General features: G+C 39.7%; 1 protein-coding gene across 4 annotated transcripts in view; it reads right to left on the minus strand.

The window, feature by feature from the left end:
- patz1 (POZ/BTB and AT hook containing zinc finger 1) overlaps positions 1 to 22,936 on the minus strand; it is a 74,748-nt gene that overhangs the window by 11,299 nt on the left and 40,513 nt on the right. The window contains exons 4-5 of one of the 4 annotated variants that reach the window (XM_073055632.1): positions 6,663 to 6,845; positions 2,776 to 3,256 (exon numbers count right to left, since the gene is read on the minus strand). The exons of 1 other annotated variant lie outside the window; for it this stretch is intronic. In XM_073055632.1, the coding sequence (XP_072911733.1) occupies positions 2,776 to 3,256; positions 6,663 to 6,845 (664 nt within the window). Of the gene's footprint in view, positions 1 to 2,775; positions 3,257 to 6,662; positions 6,846 to 13,743; positions 13,832 to 22,936 lie in introns of those variants that run through there. 2 more of the 4 variants (XM_073055633.1, XM_073055635.1) reach the window with 2 other exon arrangements.

Here is a 22,936-nt window from a genome sequence, read left to right on the forward strand (position 1 = left end):
CTTTAAGAAATATATAAATACACAAATATATATATTAGAAAACAAAAGACAAAACAGGATAAATAACCACATATTACTAATGTATCTATAACATTAACTTAAACACAAAGGTAGAAATGGCAAAAGAATTTTCATCCCATCCAAATAAATCACAGAAATTTGAATGAAAAGGGTTAATGAGTCAGCTAAACTAGCTAAGATGGGGAAACTACACTTGGACCTGGATTTCTTTAAAGATACAACTGGTCTCTTGTAACAAGGCTCAATTGGCATCTCTGTCTGATCAGTTTTGGACATGGTTCTGGTGCTGAAAGACAGCTTGGAGATACTTGCAGATATAGACCTTGTGAACATAGTGTTTCTCTGAAATACTATTTTTAAAGTTACTTTTTTCTCTCACTTGATTTCTTCTCACTAACCATCTGTGCTGCCCCTACCACACCCTCCAGTTCTCCCAGGCTGATTCACCACCTAAAATCCTCCTCTCTTCAAATGCTGCAGCTTTTACTGCAACTGTCAGCCAAACAAATAAAGCACTCAAACAAGGTTAGATATCCACACTCTTCCCTTTCATGCCCAGATTCTGGAGCAATCTAATTGACACGCAACTCCATGACTTAAGATTACCATTGTCTGGATGGAATCATTAATCTGGTAATTAGAATGAGCACCATACCCAAGGAGTTTCAGTTTGCATCTTAATTTTAATGTGAGGCCAAGTTTGTAAATATTAATGCATTTATGATCATTTTACTGTAAAGAGAATAGATGGTTTCACGTTAGCCAAATAAACATCTAACTTTAATCACACTACTAAGTAACAATCATTTCTTTACACTGCACCCTTTAGTTCTGCTGCACTCAAACAGGGGTTTATTGTTTAGATGCACAACTCAAGCTGAAAACATGATGTACAAAATTTAGAATAGAAGCTTCAATTAAATTCAGTTCATTTTTCCTCTTACCAACTGTAATTTTACCAAAGCATCACATAGCTTCTTTCACAAACTGTTGAGCTCAATTTCACCCCATTGCTAATCAATAAATTATCAATAATTTCCTAGAGCTACATTTGCCCTGTGATTGACAAATTGAAAGTCTGATGCAATTGTCTCTAAGGACTTTGACTTGTGTCTAACAGCCCTTTTCCTGTCTCGCACTTCTTATTTCTACATATTTCAAGAGTCTTATGACCAATCTTCAGGCTTCCTGTAAGCTGGACAAAATGCTCCAGCTACCAACCCAGATTCTCCTTTTTCCCCCACCAATTACTTTAATTAATATAATGTATTCAACAAAACTCTTTCATCCCTTTGGAATGCAGTCATTCACTACTTTGAAGAGATTAGTGTCCAATATCAAAAGATCAAAACAGCGGTTACAATGCACAGGAAAATGATACAAGAATGAGGCCTTGGGTGACTAAACTGGTTTCATTAAACACTGAATTAGACTGAAGAGCTTATGTGCGTTAAAAGGCTTCAGTGAGAAAATACTTTTTAAAAAGTACTGAATTTCTACAGGTTTAAACCTCAAAACATTGTAGCGTGCTGACAAAGGACTTGAGGCTCCCTCCACCCGCCAGTAGTTAATGACCGCAGAAAACTTTCATTTAGAAACTTGTCAGTTTACTTTGCAGTTAAATGCAAGTCTGTGGAATCTTGGCTTATCATTATCTCAATGTACTTGTAAATGTGTTAATGAATACTACTACTTCTGAAGTCATCTAGATACATTTTTCCGCAACTTAGCCATATATACCAAATAATAATCACCACAAACACACATGGCAATCAGTTAAAACTGTGCCAAAGATGTCTGTATTTTGAGAAGTTATTTTAAAAGTATAAAGGGATTGCAATAGACTGATCAAAAGCTAAATATTGCAGATGTTGAAAATCTGAAATAAAAACAGAAAATGCTGGAAAGACTTAATAGGTAAGGCAGCATCTATGGACAGGAAAAAAAGTTAGAATCTCAGAATGAAGAATTAACATTTACTGTGTTTTTCACCCTTTTCACAAATGCTGCCTGATACCAAGTATAGATGTATAATTGGCTTTCTTTTACTCTACATGTGAATCCATAGCTGACTCCGACTTTTACTCTCTATCAACTATAGCACTCAGATAATTCTGATTGTTGTGCATCTAGGTCATTGTAAGAGGGTACCCAATAAGAATCAATGGCTTCTGCAAGAGATTCTCTTTCTGGGATCTGAAGTTACAATTACTTATTTTTTTAAAAAACTGTTTATTACTAAAATGATTTTAACGCCTGTTATCTAATTCATTCCATAATATCCTTTCTAAATTAAAAAGACATCACAGAATATTTTTAGTATGTTAAAAATACAAATTGCTCATTTTTAACAAATTTCATTGGACAGACACTAGTTAGCTGGCATAGAGGTGTATCACTATAACAATCTGATCAGAAACTGTCAAATGGAAAATTCAGCTGCAGGAGCCAACCCCCAATTCACATATTGAATGTGGTAACAAATGCATCTGCTGCATTCAAGATTTAGGGCAATTGATACCTACTGTGCAAGGAATCATCATTTGCCCAAGGCAATGTCCTGGAGTACACAAAATCTGATAGTCATATTGGTACAGACCACACCATCCAACAGGTACTGTTAGCTTTTCAATCCCATCCCAACCGGCAGTGTTTGTTTTGGATGTCTTAAAAAAATGTGATCATTCTGATCACTGCTTCTCAACCCTGACCATGTTTTGTAATTTAAGGAGTTGCTCTTGAATAAGATCTCACTTTTGGTCAGCAGGGTCCTCGGCACTCTGCTTCTGTTCTTGATCTGGACCAGGATCAGGATCAGGATCAGGATCAGGATCAGCCAAAGTTGAGCCGAACGCATTCTGCACAATTTGAAATCCAAATGACTCCAAGAGAGACATGTTCTGATGGGTTGAAAAGGGTGAGCTTAGGCTAGTAGGCAAGTCATTCAGTGTTCCCTCACTGGGTTTGACATGGGCCTTTAGCATATGCTTATTCAGGTAGGACTTGGATTTAAAGACAGAGCCACAGTCTGGGCAGGTGTACTTCTTCGGTTCTGCATATAATTCAGCATTGGTCTCAACTTTAACTTTCCCATTGTTGAGGTCACACTGAAAAGACTCATCCTGGTCATGTTTCAGAGGAGACTTAAGGTCACTGATATCTGAGAGATCTGCAAAGGAGTCAGAGTTGTCCTGCAGGTCCTGATGCTGGCACTTCAGCCCATCCATCTCACCATCTGCAGAAACACAACAAAATATTACAGTACTTCATGGTAGGAAATTCAGAAACAAATCAAATGCTTAATTTCATTACCCAGAGCCACCACACTGCATCAATATTTTGATGAGACTACAGACTGAAAGACTTTTTTCATTTCAAGAACCTGTTTCCAATGAAAGCTTTTCTATTAATTTACACAATTAACTCATTGACTAATAATATTTCAATCAAGAAATAAAAAAGCAGGATTTGCTTAAAACAATGATAATTTCATGGAATAATAATTTACCAGCATTTGTTTGTGTCAGAAAATTAGAACCCAAACCTAAAGGCCTAGTCTACTGATCCCAGCACTCTCTGAAAGTAATAAGCAGTTAAAATAATGACAGAATGTCTAGAAATATAGTGCACACAATGTGGTAACTTAAAATTCCAATCCAGCCAGACTCTGAAAACAAGATAAAAGGCAGAGGCCAGAAGAAGAGAGCAAAACAGAAGTTAAAGCTGACTGGATATTCGCTCACATCTACTCTGTGCCATTAGCAGAGCAACTGGGGAATCTACAAGGCTGGACAAGACAACAAATTCAATATTATAAGAGTTCTGAGTAGTGAAAACACATTTCCCATATTCCTTACAAACAATGAAGCAATGAACTTTGAAGCAACTTTTATAAAATGAACATTAGATTTATTATCAGTGATATACGTGGCAAGATCTGTTGTGTTGTGGCAACTGTACAGTGCAGGACAAAAATTACTATAAGTTAGAAAAAAAAAGGAAACAGGCCCTTTGGCCTATCTCATCTCTGTCAAATTGGGTGCCTTGTAAACTAGCAACACACACAAAATGCTGGTGGAACACAGCAGGCCAGGCAACATCTATAGGGAGAAGCGCTGTCAACATTTACGGCCGAGACCCTTCGTCAGGATTAACTGAAAGGAAAGATAGTAAGTCCTTTCAGTTAGTCCTGACGAAGGGTCCCGGCACGAAACGTCGACAATGCTTCTCCCTATAGATGCTGTCTGGCCTGCTGTGTTTCACCAGCATTTTGTGTGTGTTGCTTGAATTTCCAGCATCTGCAGATTTTCTCGTGTTTGCTTTGTAAACTAGTCCCACTTGCCTGCATTTGGTGCATATCTAAACCTTTTCAATTCATTAACCTGTTCAAACTGTCCTTTGTAAATGTACCTGCCTCATTCATTTCCTCTGGTAGCTCATTCCATACATCCACCACCCTCAGGGTGGAAAACCTGAAATTCAAGTTCCTTTAAAACCCTCTAGTTTCTGACTCCCCTATCTGGGGAAAAAAGAATGTAACTCTCCACCTTATCTGTACCCTTCATGATTTTATAAGTTCTGTAAGGTAACTCTGGGGAAAAACAGTCCCAGCCATCAACTCTCTCCTAACTCTCTAGCTAACTAAACAGAGAGGAAAAAAAACAAAGTAAGCTGTGAGTGAATATTTTTTGAAATTCTCTCCAAAAGATTCTTCGGTGCTTATAACAGAATTCTCTCATTAAACAAAATGTGACTAAAGGATTCGTGCCAATTATTTTAGGAAGTTTTGGTATGAGATGGCTAATAGTAGCCATCATTTTGATGCAACTTAAAATAATCAATTAAATTCTATTACCAAGAAAGCAATATTATAAAATAATTCCATCGAAATTTATCAGGAAACATCATTTTCATATGATCAAGATATTTTTTGTGTTGCAAAATGGCTAATCTGTTTGGACTATCAGAAGGTAAATCAGAAGTTGCAAGATAAATATTTCCCATCTTGTTAATGAAATAATATCAGAACTCAGTTCTATATTTGAATAATAACTCATTTTCATGAAGTTTCTAAAATTTAAGTTTTTACAAATTAGAATTTTTTAAACCTAGTTTTGAATTTTATTGATTTCTTTCTAAAACCGAAAAATTCTCTGTGTAAAACAGCCTATCGGTTTGATTTTTATATTTTAGGGTGGAGTACATTTTCAGCAAACCTGTTTTCCCTATTACTTTAATGATGATTAACTTGGTTAAATTCAGTGTTTTAAATCCAGAATAGATTACCACCCTGATGAATTTCACAAAAATGTGCATCACACAGAGTCACTTCTTCATCTAAGACTCATTTTGATCTGTTCACTTTTCCTGTTAGCCTCCCACTCTACAACCCATCATCTTCCCTTGATATCAAGGCCAGCTAGATTTTTGCTGAAGTTTCTCTCCAGGTGCCAGACTAGAAGCTTACAGCATTTAGTCCCCTCTACACAATGAATGCGTATTTCTCTTCTGCCTGAACTCATTGCAGATATTGTCCTGTAGGAACTTGGTAAACGAGTGCATGCCACCCATCAGGCCATCTCCATAATAGGTTAGCATTTCAAAATGGCAGAGTTGAGAAGTAAATGCATGATTATAAGCAGAGGAGCCGTATCCAAAAGTTAAGAAGATGTGTCAACAAAATACAACAACTACTTCTACCTGAAACAGTGAGGGAACCGTTTTCTGACAAACTCTTGGCTTCTTTAATGTACTAAAGAAATGTTCTATATTCTGTTATAAGGCTATCAACTTGCAATGCTAATTCAAGGTTTTTCTCTTTCGACAGATGTTGTCTGATCTGCTAGGCATTTCCACTATTCTCCTTTTGGCTTCCTTCACCATTGTAGTGGACTGCATTTCAGAACTTATACAATGAACTTCATTTTTTCTTCTCTTTCTAACTGCCCTTAATAAGTGAAGTGGGCAATCTCATAAGCAACAACTCTGACTCGCACTTTCAAGGATACTTCCTTTGTCATGTTTTCTCTCTCGTGCTCTGCAATTTAAAATTTGCTTTCTCATGATACTAATCTGGGGAAAAGTCTTTAACCTGAAACACCAACTCTGTTCTCTTTTTTCAGATGCTATCAAAATGCTCAGTTTTTTCAGCAGTTTGTTTTTATTTTAAATCTCTACCACCTGCAATATTTTTGACTTCCAATTAAATTCCATCAGCATTTGTCTTTAAATTAGAGCTTAGATAGCAAATTTGATTCTTTTCCTCTTTTCTATCACCCCATCCTGCTATAGTTAGTCATTTTATTGAATGATAACTCCCTGTCCTGGATATTATCTTGCGGAGAAGAAAACGAAATACTGTGGTGTAAACAACTTCAAATCTCTTTTCAATATCCCTTGCTCTCTTTATGCAGATTAATCCATACTCAAATGCTCTGACTGGTTGGGATTGGTTAATTCAACCCAGTGAAAGATTTCATGGGTATGTATTGCAGTTATTAATATAACCATTGATAACAACATCTCCCTGATAAAACACTGTTATTGTACAGCAGGTAAAATTAGGACTTACAACAGGATTTATGTAATACAACTATTTCTGCCCACGCACACAATACAAAGAATGATGGCAGTTAGCTTGCCTTGTAACGAGCGTGTTCTGTCAAAGTGAAAAGCCATCTCCCCGCTCTGCGTTTGCTTGTGAATCATGATCTGAGTCTGGGGCCTGCACCGCCTGTCACAAGGATCAGAAGTGTGCGAGGTGGGAAGAGGGACACCATGGTGGGTTTTAATATGGACCCTTAAGTAGGAAGCAGTGGAAAAACCTGAGGAAAAAGACAGATGAGATTCTGTCACTCCATCAGATGAAACCTCAGCACCCAGCCTTCTGAACATCCAAGGTTAAAATATTCCAGAACTCCAAGGTTAAAATATTCCTTTCTAATGGGGCTATTTCATGTTCAATACATTTTCTTCTTGGCTACTTCACCCAGTCATTTTTCCCAAACACATGCAATACTTGATGTCAGGCAGTCTCCTTCAGTCTGGATGGGGATGAGGCAACTTTGTCAGTAGCCTTTACAACACATTAGTATCCATGTACTTTATAGGAATAGAAACATACTTGCATCATTACACTGAAATGCTTTGTGATTCCCATATTATCAAGCAGGTCTAGGCAACATTACCACCAATGAGACCCATATCCAGAAGCACTTCTGCAGCTCTAAATTGTCTATTTGGCAGCTCACGTTAAAAAGAAGACTTTAAAATAATATAGCATTTTCTTTAAAACAATCGCAAAAACTCATTACTTAGAATCATAAACTCAGGTTTACAGTGTTGACCATTATTCCAATCTGCCCACCACAGTTCAAGCTTGTAACCTTTGTTGAATGCTATGTAGAAATCAGGGCTTGCTGTGAAGCAGACCAGTACTGATACAGATTGGTTATACTTTTAGCTGGGCCATCAGTTACAACTGAGGAACAGGATGGACAGAAATTGATGCTGAAATAATAAGATTCCAAATGAATATCAACCAAAGGTATTCTTCTTTCACTCCCTCGAGCTCCAGAAGCCAGCTTAACTGAGAGACCATGGGAAAAATCTGGCTTGACTGATGTCACAGCATGAAATGACATTGTACGTTAAAAAACAGCTATTAAATAGTTAAAGGGTATTGTCCTGGAGTCAGATAGAGTACACAAACATAAAACCAACTTGGATCTGCGGTTGAAAACAAACTTTTCAATCTTCTTGATGGAAGAATGGGTATGTGGTGTGGCGAGATCCATCTGTTCCATTCTAAGAACACAAACTCAAAAGGAGTAACACAAAGGCAATGAAATAAAATAGGCTATAATGTGCTGTTCCAATGTAGAACACAGAAAGTTAAAGTTAGAAGAGCTTGTTCAAAATGAAAATCCTGTAATACCCAATTTTTTTATATACCCAAGAACCCATCAGAAACCATCAACAGCAGCAAAGCAGAAAGCAGTCAGCAAGACTGTTTGGAATGATCACAATCACCAATCGCAGCAGTTCTTGCAGAAAGCAGACTAACTCACACGACTAAGAAAATGTGACTGCGTAATCAACAATATAACTAGACTGTGCAACAGATCTTCGTTATCAGGTCAATGCTCTCATCAGGATTAGTGTAATAGCAGAGGTGACAAGTGATTATAACACAGCTCTTCTCAACTCCCACCTCTTAAACTATGAAGGTATGAAAATTACAAATAATCAACTCAAGGCAGCTAATTTCCACTCCTATACTGGACAATAAGATTCCCTGCCCTTCAGTGTCAAGAGCAAAAATTTAAGTATCCATACTCTGTTTTTGAAACAGAGTTTACAGAATACTTCTGTTCCATTCTACCTGAAGATTCACCAAAAGCCTTTCATTAAACAGTCAGCCTAATTTTAAACCTAAGTTTATAAGCAAGACTCAATTGCAGAATTAAAAGTAAAAAAAAAGTCTTGGGATGACTCTGATCAACCAACTTCAACTCTCAATAGACAGATACATTAGGGACTTATCACTGACGTTTAGAATGTGTTAATGGATTAGTTTAGTTGGCCATTTGATGACCACTTACTTGGTCTGGCACAACGTTGTGGGCCAAAGGGCTTGCTCCTGTGCTGCTCCAAAGTATACAGAGTGTGTCAAAGAAATTGACTCTGTGCTGTACCGTTCTGTCATAGGTAGACTGTAGCAGTCTATCACATAGAAGAATAGGAATGCTGTACAGAGGGGACCATCTGCATAAATCTAAGTTATACTGATGTGCAAGTCTGAGGAGTTATGCATGAAGAGGAAGCACCAGAACACAGTCAGTAAGTACAAAAATCACTGATAGGTAGCTTCAGGATTGGAAGAAAATATAAAGGGAAATGGCAGACAAGATCAGAATATCATTTTAATTAGTTGCTACTTCTTCAAATACTGAAATGGACACTGGCCCATTAAGTGTATCTTACCCCATCAAGTGTATCTGATCAGTTGTGCAAGGTTTTAAGGAACACATTCCAAACAAGTCTATAAATGGTAAAGCGCTGCATCATCCAGCTTTAGATATGAACTTGAGCTTCATCTAGATACTGCAACATAAAGTTCAAATTAAATGTTGTTGCAAAACTTTTCTGTTACACTTGGCAACACAAAGAGTAGAGTGGGATTTCAATTACATCTGTGTAAAAGATGAATAGATGCCTTCGTCAGATTAAACTAGATATTCAGAACATTAAACATGTTTCAATATACATGGGAGGAAATATGCAAACCAACTGATGCAGTGCATAGCCTCAACAGTCCAATTATATCCTTTTCTCAACTTCAACTATTAGATTTGAAAGGGCTACATTTTCATTTCTTCTGGGTAGAGTGACAATTAAATAATCTCTATAATGAAGAGAAAATGTTGCATTTAAGATTTTAAACCAAATGACTTTACATTATTTTTATCCCAGCCAGTAAGGCAACAGTGACACTGGTTGGATAATTCACCTACTCTCAGTCTTGGTGGTATGAGGAATGTGTATACTTACATGAAGGAATAGAAAATCATCCAACATTCAGAACAAATTAACCCAAGTCTACAAGCCTCAATTAATCAATATGGCAAAACACTGATAATCCACTCGTCAAACATTTAAAAATCCCAATGGCTCAACATCTGATTCATCAGTTGATGTTTCCCACAGTGACTTCTACCTCACTGGATTTACTGAAAAACGTATTATAATACTGTGTAACAACTAAAAAGTGAATCCTAAGTGTGCTGCAATATGGAATAACATTCAATATTCTGAAAAACCTGCAGGTCCAACACCAAAGTCCCTACCATACTGGATTAAAGTTGAAGTCTGTCCCAAGCCTTATAGGCTCATCAGGCCGGTGCTTACGCCAGTTTCCGTGGCGTGAAGCGACTGAGAGTACCAGACTTCCCCCCCTCCCCCCCACCAAATAGGACGCCAGTCTATCACGAGGTTAACCCCCAGCATTTTGCCAGTACCCATTTTCAGCTGGGTGGACTGGAGCAATGTGTGGTTAAGTGCCTTGCTCAAGGACACAAAATGCTGCCTCGGCTGGAGCTCAAACTCACGACCTTCAGATCACTAGTCCAATGCCTTAACCACTTGGCCACGTGCCACACACCATACTGGATTATTATAGGTTTATTATAGAACCATAGAACATTACAGCACAGTACAGGCCCTTCAGGCCCATGTTGTGCTGACCCATATACTCTTTAAAAAAAAAGTACTAAACCCACACTACCCCATAACCCTCTATTTTTCTTTCATCCATGTGCCTGTCCAAGAGGCTCTTAAATACCCCTAATGTTTTAGCCTCCACCACCATCCCTAGCAAGTCATTCCAGGCACTCACAACCCTCTGTGTAAAAAACTTACCCCTGATGTCTCCTTTAAATTTCCCTCCCTTAATTTTGTATCTATGCCCTCTGGTGCTTGCTATTGGTGCCCTGGGAAACAGGTACTGACTGTCCACCCTATCTATGCCTCTCATAATCTTGTAGACCTCTCTCAAGTCCCCTCTCATTCTTCTATGCTCCAAAGAGAAAAGTCCCAGCTCTGCTAACCTTGCTTCATATGACTTGTTCTCCAAACCAGGCAACATCCTGGTAAGTCTCCTCTGCACCCTTTCCATAGCTTCCACATCCTTCCTATAATGAGGTGACCAGAATTGAACACAATACTCTTAAGTGCGGTCTCACCAGAGATTTGTAGAGTTGCAACATGACCTCTCTACTCTTGAAATCAATCCCCCTGTTAATGAAGCCTAGCATCTCATAGGCCTTCTTAACTACCCTATCAACCTTGAGGGATGTATGGATTTGAACCCTAAGGTCTCTTTGTTCATCCACACTCTTAAGTAACTGACCATTAATCCTGTACTCAGTCTTCTGGTTAGTCCTTCCAAAACGCATCACCTCACACTTATCCGGATTGAATTCCATCTGCCATTTTCCGCCCAACTCTGCAGCCTGTCTATATCCTCTGGTAACCTTCGACAACCTGCAGCTCCATCCACAACTCCTCCAATCTTCGTGTCATCCACAAACTTACTCACCCATCCTTCCACCTCTACATCCCGGTCATTTATAAAAATCACAAATAGCAGGGGGTCCCAGGACAGATCCCTGCGGCACTCCACTAGTCACCAACCTCCAGGGCAGAATACTTTCCTTCCACAACTACCGTCTGCTTTCTTCCTTTAAGCCAATTTTTTATCCAAACAGCCAAGGTTCCATTTATCCCATGCCTCATGACTTTCTGGATGAGTCTCTTGTGAGGGACCTTGTCAAATGCCTTGCTAAAGTCCATGTAGACCACATCCACTGCCATACCCTCGTCAATTATATCATTATATCAATAGCACAGGGATAAATTTAAACTATACACTACTAGTCTAGGCTTCCATAATGTTACAATGCACACCACTTATCAAAAACGTTTGAAATTACTGGCATCTGTGAAGTTGGATAATGCTTGTAGGATTATCTAAACAACACACCCTGAGATACCCTCCACACACTGGAGTAGTGTTTCCGTGGTATCAACATTGAGTGCAGTGTTTATCGTATATGCTCAACCTTTTATGCAAAAACATCATTGTATTTGACAATCAAAAATCCAGTTCAACTAGAAATTCGCTCAGAGCTCACAGGACAGTGGTTAGGGAAAACATCACAAAACATCCCTTTTATCCTGGGAGAAGTGTTGTGCAGAGTGAAAGCTCCTCGCATTTAAAGCGCCTCGTATAACCCCCCATTATTTTGAATTGTGAGATTCAGGAAAAGGTAAGACCCACTAAGTATTAGCAATGCCAGTTATAGGATTGACCTATACAGCAGTAAAAATTCAAGCAGTGTAAACATGAAATTGCAAAATGCCATAACATTATAAAGCTCATATTTGGACTGTGAAAAAAACAATTACTAGCTGAACTACTTTCTACAAGGTGGTAGCAGTGTGGAAGGTACACAGCAACCACTTAGTTATCTGGATTATATCTTTGAACTGAAGCAGATAAACAATTAACTCCTACACAGATCTCCTGTGGCACCTTCAAGAAAGTGGATAAATCCAAATGGCATGGGGATAATCTCTATAGTTGTCTTCCTAAACAGTCTTCTTTCAGTCACACTCTGAATCACAATGTGGATTCTGTCCAACTAAAACTCACCATGGCCATGAGAAAAGTAGAAAGAAGGAACAATCACTGTATATGTCCTTCTTCAAGCTCACAAAAGCTGTCAATTGCGAGGAACTGTGGAGCATCCTTTTCAAATTTGTTTGCCTTCAGAATATAGTCTCCACCTTGTGTCTTTTATGCGATGTGTCAAATCATGATTTTAACCAATAGGTTCACAACAGGCCCAATCTCAGTGCAATTCATTGTCAGGCAAGGTTGAGTTATTGCACAATTATTTTTTCAAACTTTCTTGCTGTAATATGGTACCTCATCTTCAATGAGCCCTCCACAGGAATGGAACCAGGCTACGGGGAAAAAGGAAATTTATAGTTGCAAGAACAAGTTTGTGAATACTCTGTAATTACCTGGTCTTCTGCAATTATTACATAAAATGTGGTCTGATCTTTATCTAAGCCATAATAGTAGACAAACACGATCTACCCAAACTAATAACACACAAGCAATTGTACTTCTCATTAATATTGAGTACACCATTTAAACTACCAGTGTCTGGATTCAAAACAGTATGTGAACCTCTGGGGTAATGCCTTCTACTAAAGCTATTTGGGGTCAGGTGTTTGGAGATATGGGTTCGAGAGGTGCCCTGCCCTATTAAAAAAAGACACACAAAGTCAGGTTACTGACAGAGCCTGCTCTTCTCAAGATCGATCCATTTATATGTTGTTACGAATGTGCCACAACTCTGAGGGGCCGAAGGGTACAAAGTAGCCCCCTCCTTTTCGAGAATCGCAAGATCGCTATTAATTCGGGTCTGGGACCCAGGAAATGAGAGAGAGACGTCCAGAATACACAGGTTTTTGGAATGTGTCCTGGCCCCTCAGCAAGACAAAGCCATGGATAACGGCCATTGTCTCTTGGAGATGGAATTGTGTATTGAGTACTGTACTATTCATTGAAGCCCTCAGGGAATGACCAGAGTGGGCTGGTTGAGAGATTGCATCATCCCAACCTGATTGACATCTGAGACCCCGTAAGGATAAAAGAGGGTTTGGGGAACAACCCCTTTAGACGCACCAGGAGAAACGCTAGAAATCCCGTAACAGCGTTTAATAGTGACAGCCAGTGGAGGGCTCGCATGCGTCCTTTCCCGTTGCCTGGGATTGGGGCCTTACCACGGAAGAACGGCTTAGCTAAAGAAGAGGCCACCAACGAAATTTCGAAGGATCGACATCATAAAAAGGAAAAGCTGGCAAGTTCTAAAATCTCTCTCTCTCTCTCCAACAATTGAAAACCCAGCGGTCCCCAAAGGCTGAAGCCTGTATGAACTGCATGAACTGAGTGACTTTTATATTTCCATCGGACAATACATTACCCCCTAGACAACGATAGAGCTATTTCTTATTGATTATTTTTATACCCACACTTTTAGATTTAGTATTGACGACATATATTATCTGTATGTTTGCATTGATATTATTTTTGTGTATTTTTATCAATAAATACTGTTAAAAATAGTACCATCAGACTTCAACGGACCTCTCTATCTTTGCTGGTAAATGACCCAGTTACGGGGTTCGTAACAATGTACCGTATATGAACCATGCCTCGATCAAACTTTCAGAGGACCTTAGAAGAAGAATTGTAGAGATGCATGAGGCTGGAAAAGGTTACAAAAACATTTCTAAAGATGTGAGTGTTCATCAGTCCACAGTAAGAGAAATTGTCTACAAATGGAGAAAACTCAGTACTGTTGCCACTCTGCCTAAGAGTGGGTGTCCTGCAAAGATCACATCGAGAAAACGTCAAGTCTGAAGGAGGTGAAAATGAACCCAAGGGTAACAGCACAGAACCTGCAGAAATCTCTTGAACTTGCTAAAGTCTCTGTTCATGTGTCCACTATAAGAAAAACACTGAACAATACTGTTCTCCAAAAAAAAAATGTTTGAAGACCACCTGGATGTCCTAGTTAGGCCATATCTGGAATATTGCATACAGTTTTGGTCATCTCATTATAGGAAGGATGCCGAGGCTTTAGAGAGAGTGCATTAGTTTTCCAGGTTACCGTCTGGATTCGGGGACACATGCTATAACAAGAAGTTGGACAAACGGGTTGTTTTCTCTGGAGCTGTGGAGGCTGAGGAGAGACTTGATAGAGGTTGATAAGATTATGAGAAGCATAGATAGAGTAGACCAGGGGTTCCTAACCTATGGTCCATGAACTCCGAGTTTAAAGGGCAGGTCCTGTTTGACAAACTTATTGGAGTTCTTTGAAGACATAATGAGTGCAGTGGATAGAGGGAACAGGTGGATGTCGTATACTTGGATTTCCAGATGGCATTCGATAAGGTGCCGCACAAGAGACTTTTAAATAAGAAACGGATGCATGGAGTCGGAAGAAGTGTATTAGCATGGTTAACCAATAGAAAGCAGAGAGTTGGTATAAATGGGTGTTTCTCCAGTTGGCAGTCATTGGTGAGTGGGGCTCCGCAGGGTTCGGTGCTGGGCCCGCAGCTGTTTACCATTTACATTGATGATTTGGAAGAGGGGACTGAACGTAGCATAGCAAAATTTGCTGATGACACTAAACCGAGTGGAAAGGCAAATTGTACAGAGGATGTGGAGAGTCCGCAGAGGGATATAGATAGATTAAATGAGTGGGCCAAGGTCTGGCAGATGGAATACAACGTTGGTAAATGCGAGATCATCCACTTTGGAAGGAATAATAGAAGAGCAGATTATTATTTAAACGGTGAAAGACTGCAGAATGCTGTTGTGCAGAGGGACTTGGGAATGCTTGTTCATGAATCACAGAAGTTGGCTTGCAGGTACAACAGGTTATTAAGAAGGCAAACAGAATGTTGGCCTTCATTGCTACAGGGATTGAATTCAAGAGCAGGGAGGTCATGCTGCAACTACACAGGGTACTGGTGAGGCCACACCTGGAGTACTGTGTGCAGTTCTGGTCTCCATACTTGAGGAAGGATATACTGGCTTTGGAGGCAGTGAAGAGGAGGTTCACCATGTTATAACCATATAACAATTACAGCACGGAAACAGGCCATCTCGGCCCTTCTAGTCCGTGCCAACGCTTACACTCACCTAGTCCCACTGGCCCGCACTCAGCCCATAACCCTCCATTCCTTTCCTGTCCATATACCTATCCAATTTTACTTTAAATAACAATACCGAACCTGCCTCTACCACTTCTACTGGAAGCTCATTCCACACAGCTACCACTCTCTGAGTAAAGAAATTCCAGATTCCAGAGATAAAGGGGTCAACCTCTGAGGAGAGATTGAGTCGCCTGGGACTATACTCTCTGGAATTCAGAAGAATGAGAGGGGATCTGATAGAAACATACAAACTTTTGAAAGAGATAGACAAGATAGAAGTAGGAAAGTTGTTTCCATTAGTAGGTGAGACTAGAACTAGGGGACATTGCCTCAAGATTCAGGAGAGAAGATTTAGGACAGAGATAAGGAGAAACTGTTTTTCCCAGAGAGTGGTGAATCTGTGGAATTCTCTGCCCAGGGAAGCAAATGAGGCTTCTTCACTAAATATATTTAAGATACAGTTGGATAGATTTTTACATAGTAGGGGAATTAAGGGTCATGGGGAAAAAGCAGGTAGATGGAGCCGAGATTACGGACAGATCAGCCATGATCTTATTGAATGGCAGGGCAGGCTTGATGTGCCGGATGGCCTACTCCTGCTCCTATTTCTTATGTTATGGTCCACGGCATAAAAAAAGGTTCGGGATCCCAGGAGTAGACAGAAAGTATCTTTATCCCAGGGTTGAAGTGTCTAATACCAGAGGGCATATATTTAAGGTAGTGAGAGGGGGTAATTTCAAAGGTGATGTGAGGGGCAAGTTTTATTTTAAACACAGAGTGGTGGGTGCCTGGAATGCACTGTTGCAGGTGGTGGTAGAGGCAGATACATTAGGGACTTTCTTTGGATAGGCACATGGATGTGACGGCATGTAAGGAGATGGGCATTTAGTCGGCCATTTGATTACTAATTTAATTGGTTCGACACAACATTGTGGACCAAAGGGCTTGTTGCTGTGCTGTTCCAAAATATACAGAACTGTACAAAGTGGGAGCAACTAAAACAGAGAAAAGTAGACAGACTGAAATTATTTTCTATTCACATGACACACTTTGCTATAAAAGCTAAAATTATTTTATGATTAAATGATGTTTCAGGATACTAGAGATTTAACAAAAATAAGCTTCAGTCATCAAACAAGCCCCAATTTCTCAATATTTCAAAAGAAAGGTTTGGATTTGTTATAAAATGCATGCAGCAATTTCAACACAGTCTTGAAGAAAGCCCCTTAACTTAATCTCCATTACACAATCCACATCTAATTTTAGCAAACACTCATTAATTGCTTCTTAAATGCTGATTAAATGTTTGCAATGAAAGACAAGAAAGAATATGTACATGCTTGGGAATTAGGTGCTATCATATTTAAAGTAACTAGACTGAAACTAAGGAGTAAAAGCACTGAAGGGACAGAACAATTTTATACACTGTCAACACTGGGATGTGATCACAATGTGGCTGGGATCTTGAACGAGACCTGTTAACCACAGACCAGTCATATACTCAAATCTCACAATGGCAAATGGGGAATATAAAAGGAGTTACATAAATAAGAACTTTGCGTATATGGGCTCAGTTCAGGAAATGCTATGGTTTCCAGGGGTTTTCCGTTTCTAGCCCTGTCGCACATAATCACCTTTTTTTTTTACCTACAACGTACGATTCAGCATTCCATGTTTGGTACAGGAAGGGCATTAGACATTTTGAAGATCTCTTCATTGATAATCGCTTCGCCTCTTTTCAGCAGCTCTCCGTTAAGTTCAACCTGCCTAACGCTCACTTTTTCAGATATCTCCAAATCCGACACTTTACTGCTCCTTTAATTCCTAACTTTCCTGAAATGCCTGCGAAAAATGCTATGGATCTATTTCTTTCCATTAATCCACTAGGTAAAGGTTTAATTTCAATTATCCGAGATAAACTAGCAACCTTACGACGGGCCCCTGTGGATAAAATTAAAATGGCCTGGGAGCAGGATTTAAATATCTCCTTATCCAAGGAGAGCTGGGACTCAGTTCTCAAATCGGTTAACTCAACCTCCCTTTGTGCTCGCCATTGCCTCTTACAGTTTAAGATTGTTCATAGAGCCCATATGTCTAAATCTAAGCTATCTCAATTCTACCCTGGCATTAGTCCGCTCTGTGATAAATGCAAGAGGGGCGTGGCCTCTCTCATCCATATGTACTGGTTCTGTCCTAGCTTGGAGAAATTCTGGAAAGATGTCTTCACCACATTATCGGGTATTCTGAATCAGCACCTACAACCCTTTAATTGCTCTGTTCGGTTTTTGGGGCGAGACAGATTTATGTCTGGGTCCGACCAAATGCCGAATACTATCCTTTGCCTCTCTTCTGGCGAGACGCTTGATTCTCCTTAGATGGAGAGATGCTGCCCCGCCCACTCATGCGCAATGGCTTAACGACATTATGGCCTGCTTGGACCTCGAAAAAATTCATTATTCAGTTCTTAATTCGGATCTAAAGTTCCATAAGGTCTGGGGACCTTTTATCGAGTACTTTCATAACGTTCCTCTTGACTAGGGTTTTTTTTTCTTTTTTTTTCTTCTTTTCGGTCCCTTGCTTTCAGCTCCCTTTTTTTTTCCTGGTAGTAGGCATTATTATCCTCTGTTGCTAAGTGTATTCACAGTCTGGGAGTTTGACTGTCCGGACTTATACTCTTTATACTGTGTGGTGGTTGGTCTGGAGTTGTTGTTGTTTTTTTCTTGTGTTGTGGGGCTTGGGGAGGACACTAAGCTCACTTGTCTTTAATTTAGGTGCTTTTTTTGTTAAATTCTCTTCCTTTGTAGCATATTGTTATTGTATGCTTAACCTTGCTCTGTATTAATGCTCCTCATTGGGATTTGGGGTTTTTAATTTTGTAAAATGTTTTGAAAAACTAATAAAAAAAAATTTTTTAAAAATAAAAAATAAATAAGAACTTAAAGCTAGTTTCAACAGAAGTAACTTTAAAATTATCGAATCATCATAAAAACCTACCATGGGTACTAGAGATAATCCAGTTTCTCAATTTAAAAAAATAAATACTGTGGAAGAATAAATAAAGCAAAAAACCTGCATAAGCCTACTCCAAGAAAATGTTAGGAATTCATGCCCCAGTCAGTGTCACAGTAAAGCAGTTAATCATGTACAGAGTGGATTGGCAACAACATCTCCTCCATAATCACCATCAGCATGGTGCACCACAAGACTGTGTGTTTGGCCCCCTGCTTGACTTGCTTTATGCATATGACTGTGAGGCTAGGCACCGCCCCAAAGCTATATATAAGTTTGGTGGTGACTAAGCAGCAGATAGGAAGGAAATTAAACATCTGGCTAAGTGGTGTCATAACAACAACCTCTTATTCAATGTCAGTAAGACCAAGGAGCTGACTACTGATTTCAGGAGAAGGAAACTGGAGCTACTCCTTATCGGTGTATCAGTCTTGGAGAGAGTAAGCAACTTTAAATTCATTGGTGTTATCATGTCAGAGGAACTGTCCTGGGTCTGGCACTTATGTGCCATTAGAAAGAGCACAGCAATGCCTCTACTTTCTTAGAAGTTTGCATATATTTGGCACATCATCTTTCATAAACTTCTATAGATCTGTAGTGGAGAGTATACTTTTTTTAAACTTTCTATGACTGATCTAGTTTTTAAAGAATGGGATAGATTGGGTATTAAATGCTTCCAAGATTTGTTTGTTGGAGGAACGCTCTTTTCGTTTGAGCAATTGTCAGCTAAATATATCTTACCAAAACCCCACTTTTTTCGATATCTACAAATTAGAGACTTTCTGTGATCTCAGTTATATACATTTCCTAAAAGTCCCGATAAGAAATTATTAGATGTAATTTCTAATGTGAAACCTTTTCATAATGGTTCAATGTCCAATATTTATGGTATGTAGCTGGGAATGAGAAACGCTCCTTTAGACAAAATTAAAAATCTTCGGGAACAAAATTTACAGACCTCAATTTCTGAGGGAAACTTGGAATGAAATTTTTAAATTGGTTAACACTTCATCGTTATGTGCCCACCACTCCCTCCTACAATTTAAAGTGGTCCATAGGGCCTACATGACCAAGGATAAGCTATCTCGTTTTTATTCGGATATATCTCCTTATTGTGATAGATGTAACAATGGAGAAGCTTCACTAATTCATATGTTTTGGACATGCCCAAGTCTTGAAAAATACTAGAAGGAAGTATTCCAAACTTCCTCTGTACTTTTCAAAGTAAATTTTAAGCCTAGCCCTTTGACTGCCTTATTCGGTATTGTTGGAGGAAAAGATATTATTTTAGAGACATCTGATTTGCACATTTTGGCTTTTACTTCTCTTATAGCTAGGAGGGCACTCTTGCTTAAATGGAAGGATGTCGTTCCGCCTATTCATACTCAATGGTTACATGATGTTATGCCATGCTTAAATTGATCCATTGTTCAATTTCTGAATCTAGTCAAGACTTTCAAACACTGTGGGGACCATTTTTGAACTATTTTCAAAAGTTTTGATTTGCTGTTAAAGTATAGATGTTGGCTAATAACATATTTCACTATATGATAAGGATGTTTTTTCCTTTTATTCTCTTTACCAAACAGCTTCGATTTTGGTAGTGGGCTTAGATTTTTTTTGTTTAATAAAATTATCACATTTCAATATTATTTAATTTAATTTACATGAATACTGTATAGGGTAATGAGATTGCAAGTGTGATTCAAATATGTATTTGGTATTATTTTATCTTTTTCTGACTTATATATCTTCTTGTACTCTGTATTCTTCTATGTAGAAATTAATAAAAATATTGAACGAGGAAAAAAAAATTGAAAGGGAGTATACTGATTGGTTGCATCACGGCTTGGTATGGAAACACCAATGACCTTTGATGGAAACTCCTACAAAAACAGAAGTGGATATGGACCAGACCATCATGGGTAAAGCCCTCTCTGCCTTTGAGCACATCTACACGGAGCATTGTTGCAGGAAAGCAGCATCTATCATCAAGGACCAACATCATCCCAGGCCAAACTCTCTTCTCACTGCTGCCATCAGGAAGAAGGTACCGGATTATCAGGACTCACACCACCAGGTTCAGGAACAGTTATTACCCCTCAACCATCAGGCTCTTGAACCAGAGAGATAACTCCATTCAGCTTCACTCACTCCTACACTGAACTGTTCCAACACCTATGGACTCACTTTCAAGTACTCCATCTCATGTTCTCAATATTTATTCCTGATTTATACAGTTTGTCTTTAGCATAATGGTTGCCTGTCCTTGTTGTGTGTGGTCTTTCATTGATTCTATTGTAAGGACAAGAAAGTCTGCAGATTCTGGGGAAACTCAGGTCAGGCAGCACCTTTGGAAACAAATAGATAGTTGATGTTTCGGGCTGAGCCTGTTCTTCAGAACTGGAAAGGAAGGGAGAATATGCTAGAATAAAATGATGCAGGGAGGAGGAGGAGGCTAGCTGGAAGGTGATATGGTGAAACCAGGTGGACAGAAAAGAACAAGGAATGAAAAAGACGGAATCTAATAGGAAAGTAGACCATAGGAGAAAGAAAAGGAAGAGGGGACCCAGGGGGAAGTAATAGGCAGGTGAGAGGAGGTAGAAGTGGGGAAAGAAATGGCTTACTGGAAGGATAAATTGATGTTCATGCCCAGATGGAATACAATGTATTGCTTTTCCACCCTGAGGGTGGCCTCATCTTAACATAAGAGGAGGCCATGGACCAACATGTCAGAAAGGGAATGTGAATGGGAATTAAAATGTTTGGCCACCGGAAAGTCCCGCTTGTGGCTGATAGTATGGATGCTCGATGAAACAGTCCCCCAAGTTACAATGGGTCTCACTATTGTAGAGGAGGCCGTACCAGGACACAATAGACAACACCAGTAAGTTTGCAGCTGAAGCACTGCCTCACCCGGAAGGCCTGCCTGGATGCCAAAAAGAGGTGAATGGACAGGTGTAGTACTGGCTACTTGCAGGGATAAGTGCGTGAGATTAATGGAGAGGGATGAATGGACAAAGGAATGGCAGAGGGAGTGAACCTTACAGAAAGCCGGGTGGGGTGGGGGGGGGGGGGGAGGGGAGGAAAGATATGTCCCTTTGGAGATGGCGGAAGTTGGAGGATATTAAGTTGCGAAGTTGGGTAAGGACAAGATGAACTCTATCACTATTAAGCCGGCAGGAAGATGGAGTGGAGAATGGAGAAGGTGTGGGTGATGGCAGCAACAATAGTGGAGAGGGGGAAAACCCATTCTTGGAACAAAAAAGCCGTGTCTTGGCAACAGATGTGGCCGAGGCAAAGAAACTGAGAAAAGGCATTTTTACAGGAGATGGGGTGAGAAGAGGTATTGTCGAGATAATTGCGAGAATTAGTAGGTTAAAAAACATGACAGCTTGTCTCCAGAGATCAAGACTGAGAGATCGAGAATAAGTTTACTTTGAACTTTGAGCAGTAATCAGAGCATTATGATAAGTTAAAGACAGGATGGATAATGAGGTTTGCAAGACGGGAGCTATTTGAAAAGAACAAATCTCAGCGGTAGTGAACCATACTTTAAGAAGCGAGTGAGAGTGACAGACATCATTGCAAGATGGGAGCCATTTGAAATGAATGAATCTTGTTGGGACTGAGTTTTATTTGAGCCAATAAAAAGGGAGGTGTAAGAGGAGCCATTGTTGGAGTGGACTAGTGTTAAGGCTGATTTATACTTGTGCATACAGGCTTCGCCGCAGCCTATGACGTAGTCCTGATTTTCACTTCTGCGTCGCTTTACGCTGTAGCGAGCATGCGTTGGGTGTGCGCCAAACGCTAGTTGGCAGTGGGGTTTCTGTGCCACTGTGTTGAGTTTCTTTGTGAGAGACAAGGACAAGGAAATGCATTTCAAACACTTTCGCATGTCAGCAGGTAGATTTGATGATTTGGTTCATCTATTTCACATCGGTGTACAGACATGGCGGAGAAGAAGCAACCGGAAATACTTAGGAAGAAATGTGATGCTACCAAGCGGACCAATCACAGTAGTTGCGGTCTGCATTTCCGTGATGCGCGAGTTACTTTTTAGGGGATGTGCAAGTCACCCTACAGCATGGCGTAGATGTGACGCTCAAGTATAAATCAGCCTTTAGAATGAGCTTTGGCTGAACAGCCTTGGCAAGAACAGGTGGAGATTCTAAGTCAGTTTTCAGTAATTTTATTTTCTCTCTTCTTTTGTCCAGTAGTACATAACTAGGGCACTGAGAATGGGTCCAGAGTTAGTGGTATGTTCTTTGTGTAAGATGTGGGGACTCTGGGAGACCTCCAGTCTCTCCAATAAATACACACGCACAAAGTGCATTGAGCTGTAGCTCCTTAGAGACCGTTAAGAAAAAGGAGTTGCATCTTGATGGCCTTCAGCTCATTAATGAGGTGGTGATAGACAGGAGCTACAGGGAGAAGTTCCAGGAGGCAGGTATTTAGGTGACTGTCAGGGGAGGAAAAGGGAATAGATAGCCAGTGCAGAGTGTTCCCTCAATAATAAGTATACCAATTTAGATACCACTGTGGGGGGGGGGGGGGGGGGGGTGCCTACAAGTGAGAAGTTGCAGCAACCAGGTAACCAGGTCTCTGG

The sequence above is a fragment of the Hemitrygon akajei genome, chromosome 9 (genome assembly GCF_048418815.1).
Source record: "Hemitrygon akajei chromosome 9, sHemAka1.3, whole genome shotgun sequence".
Classification (NCBI taxonomy): Eukaryota; Metazoa; Chordata; class Chondrichthyes; order Myliobatiformes; family Dasyatidae; genus Hemitrygon; species Hemitrygon akajei.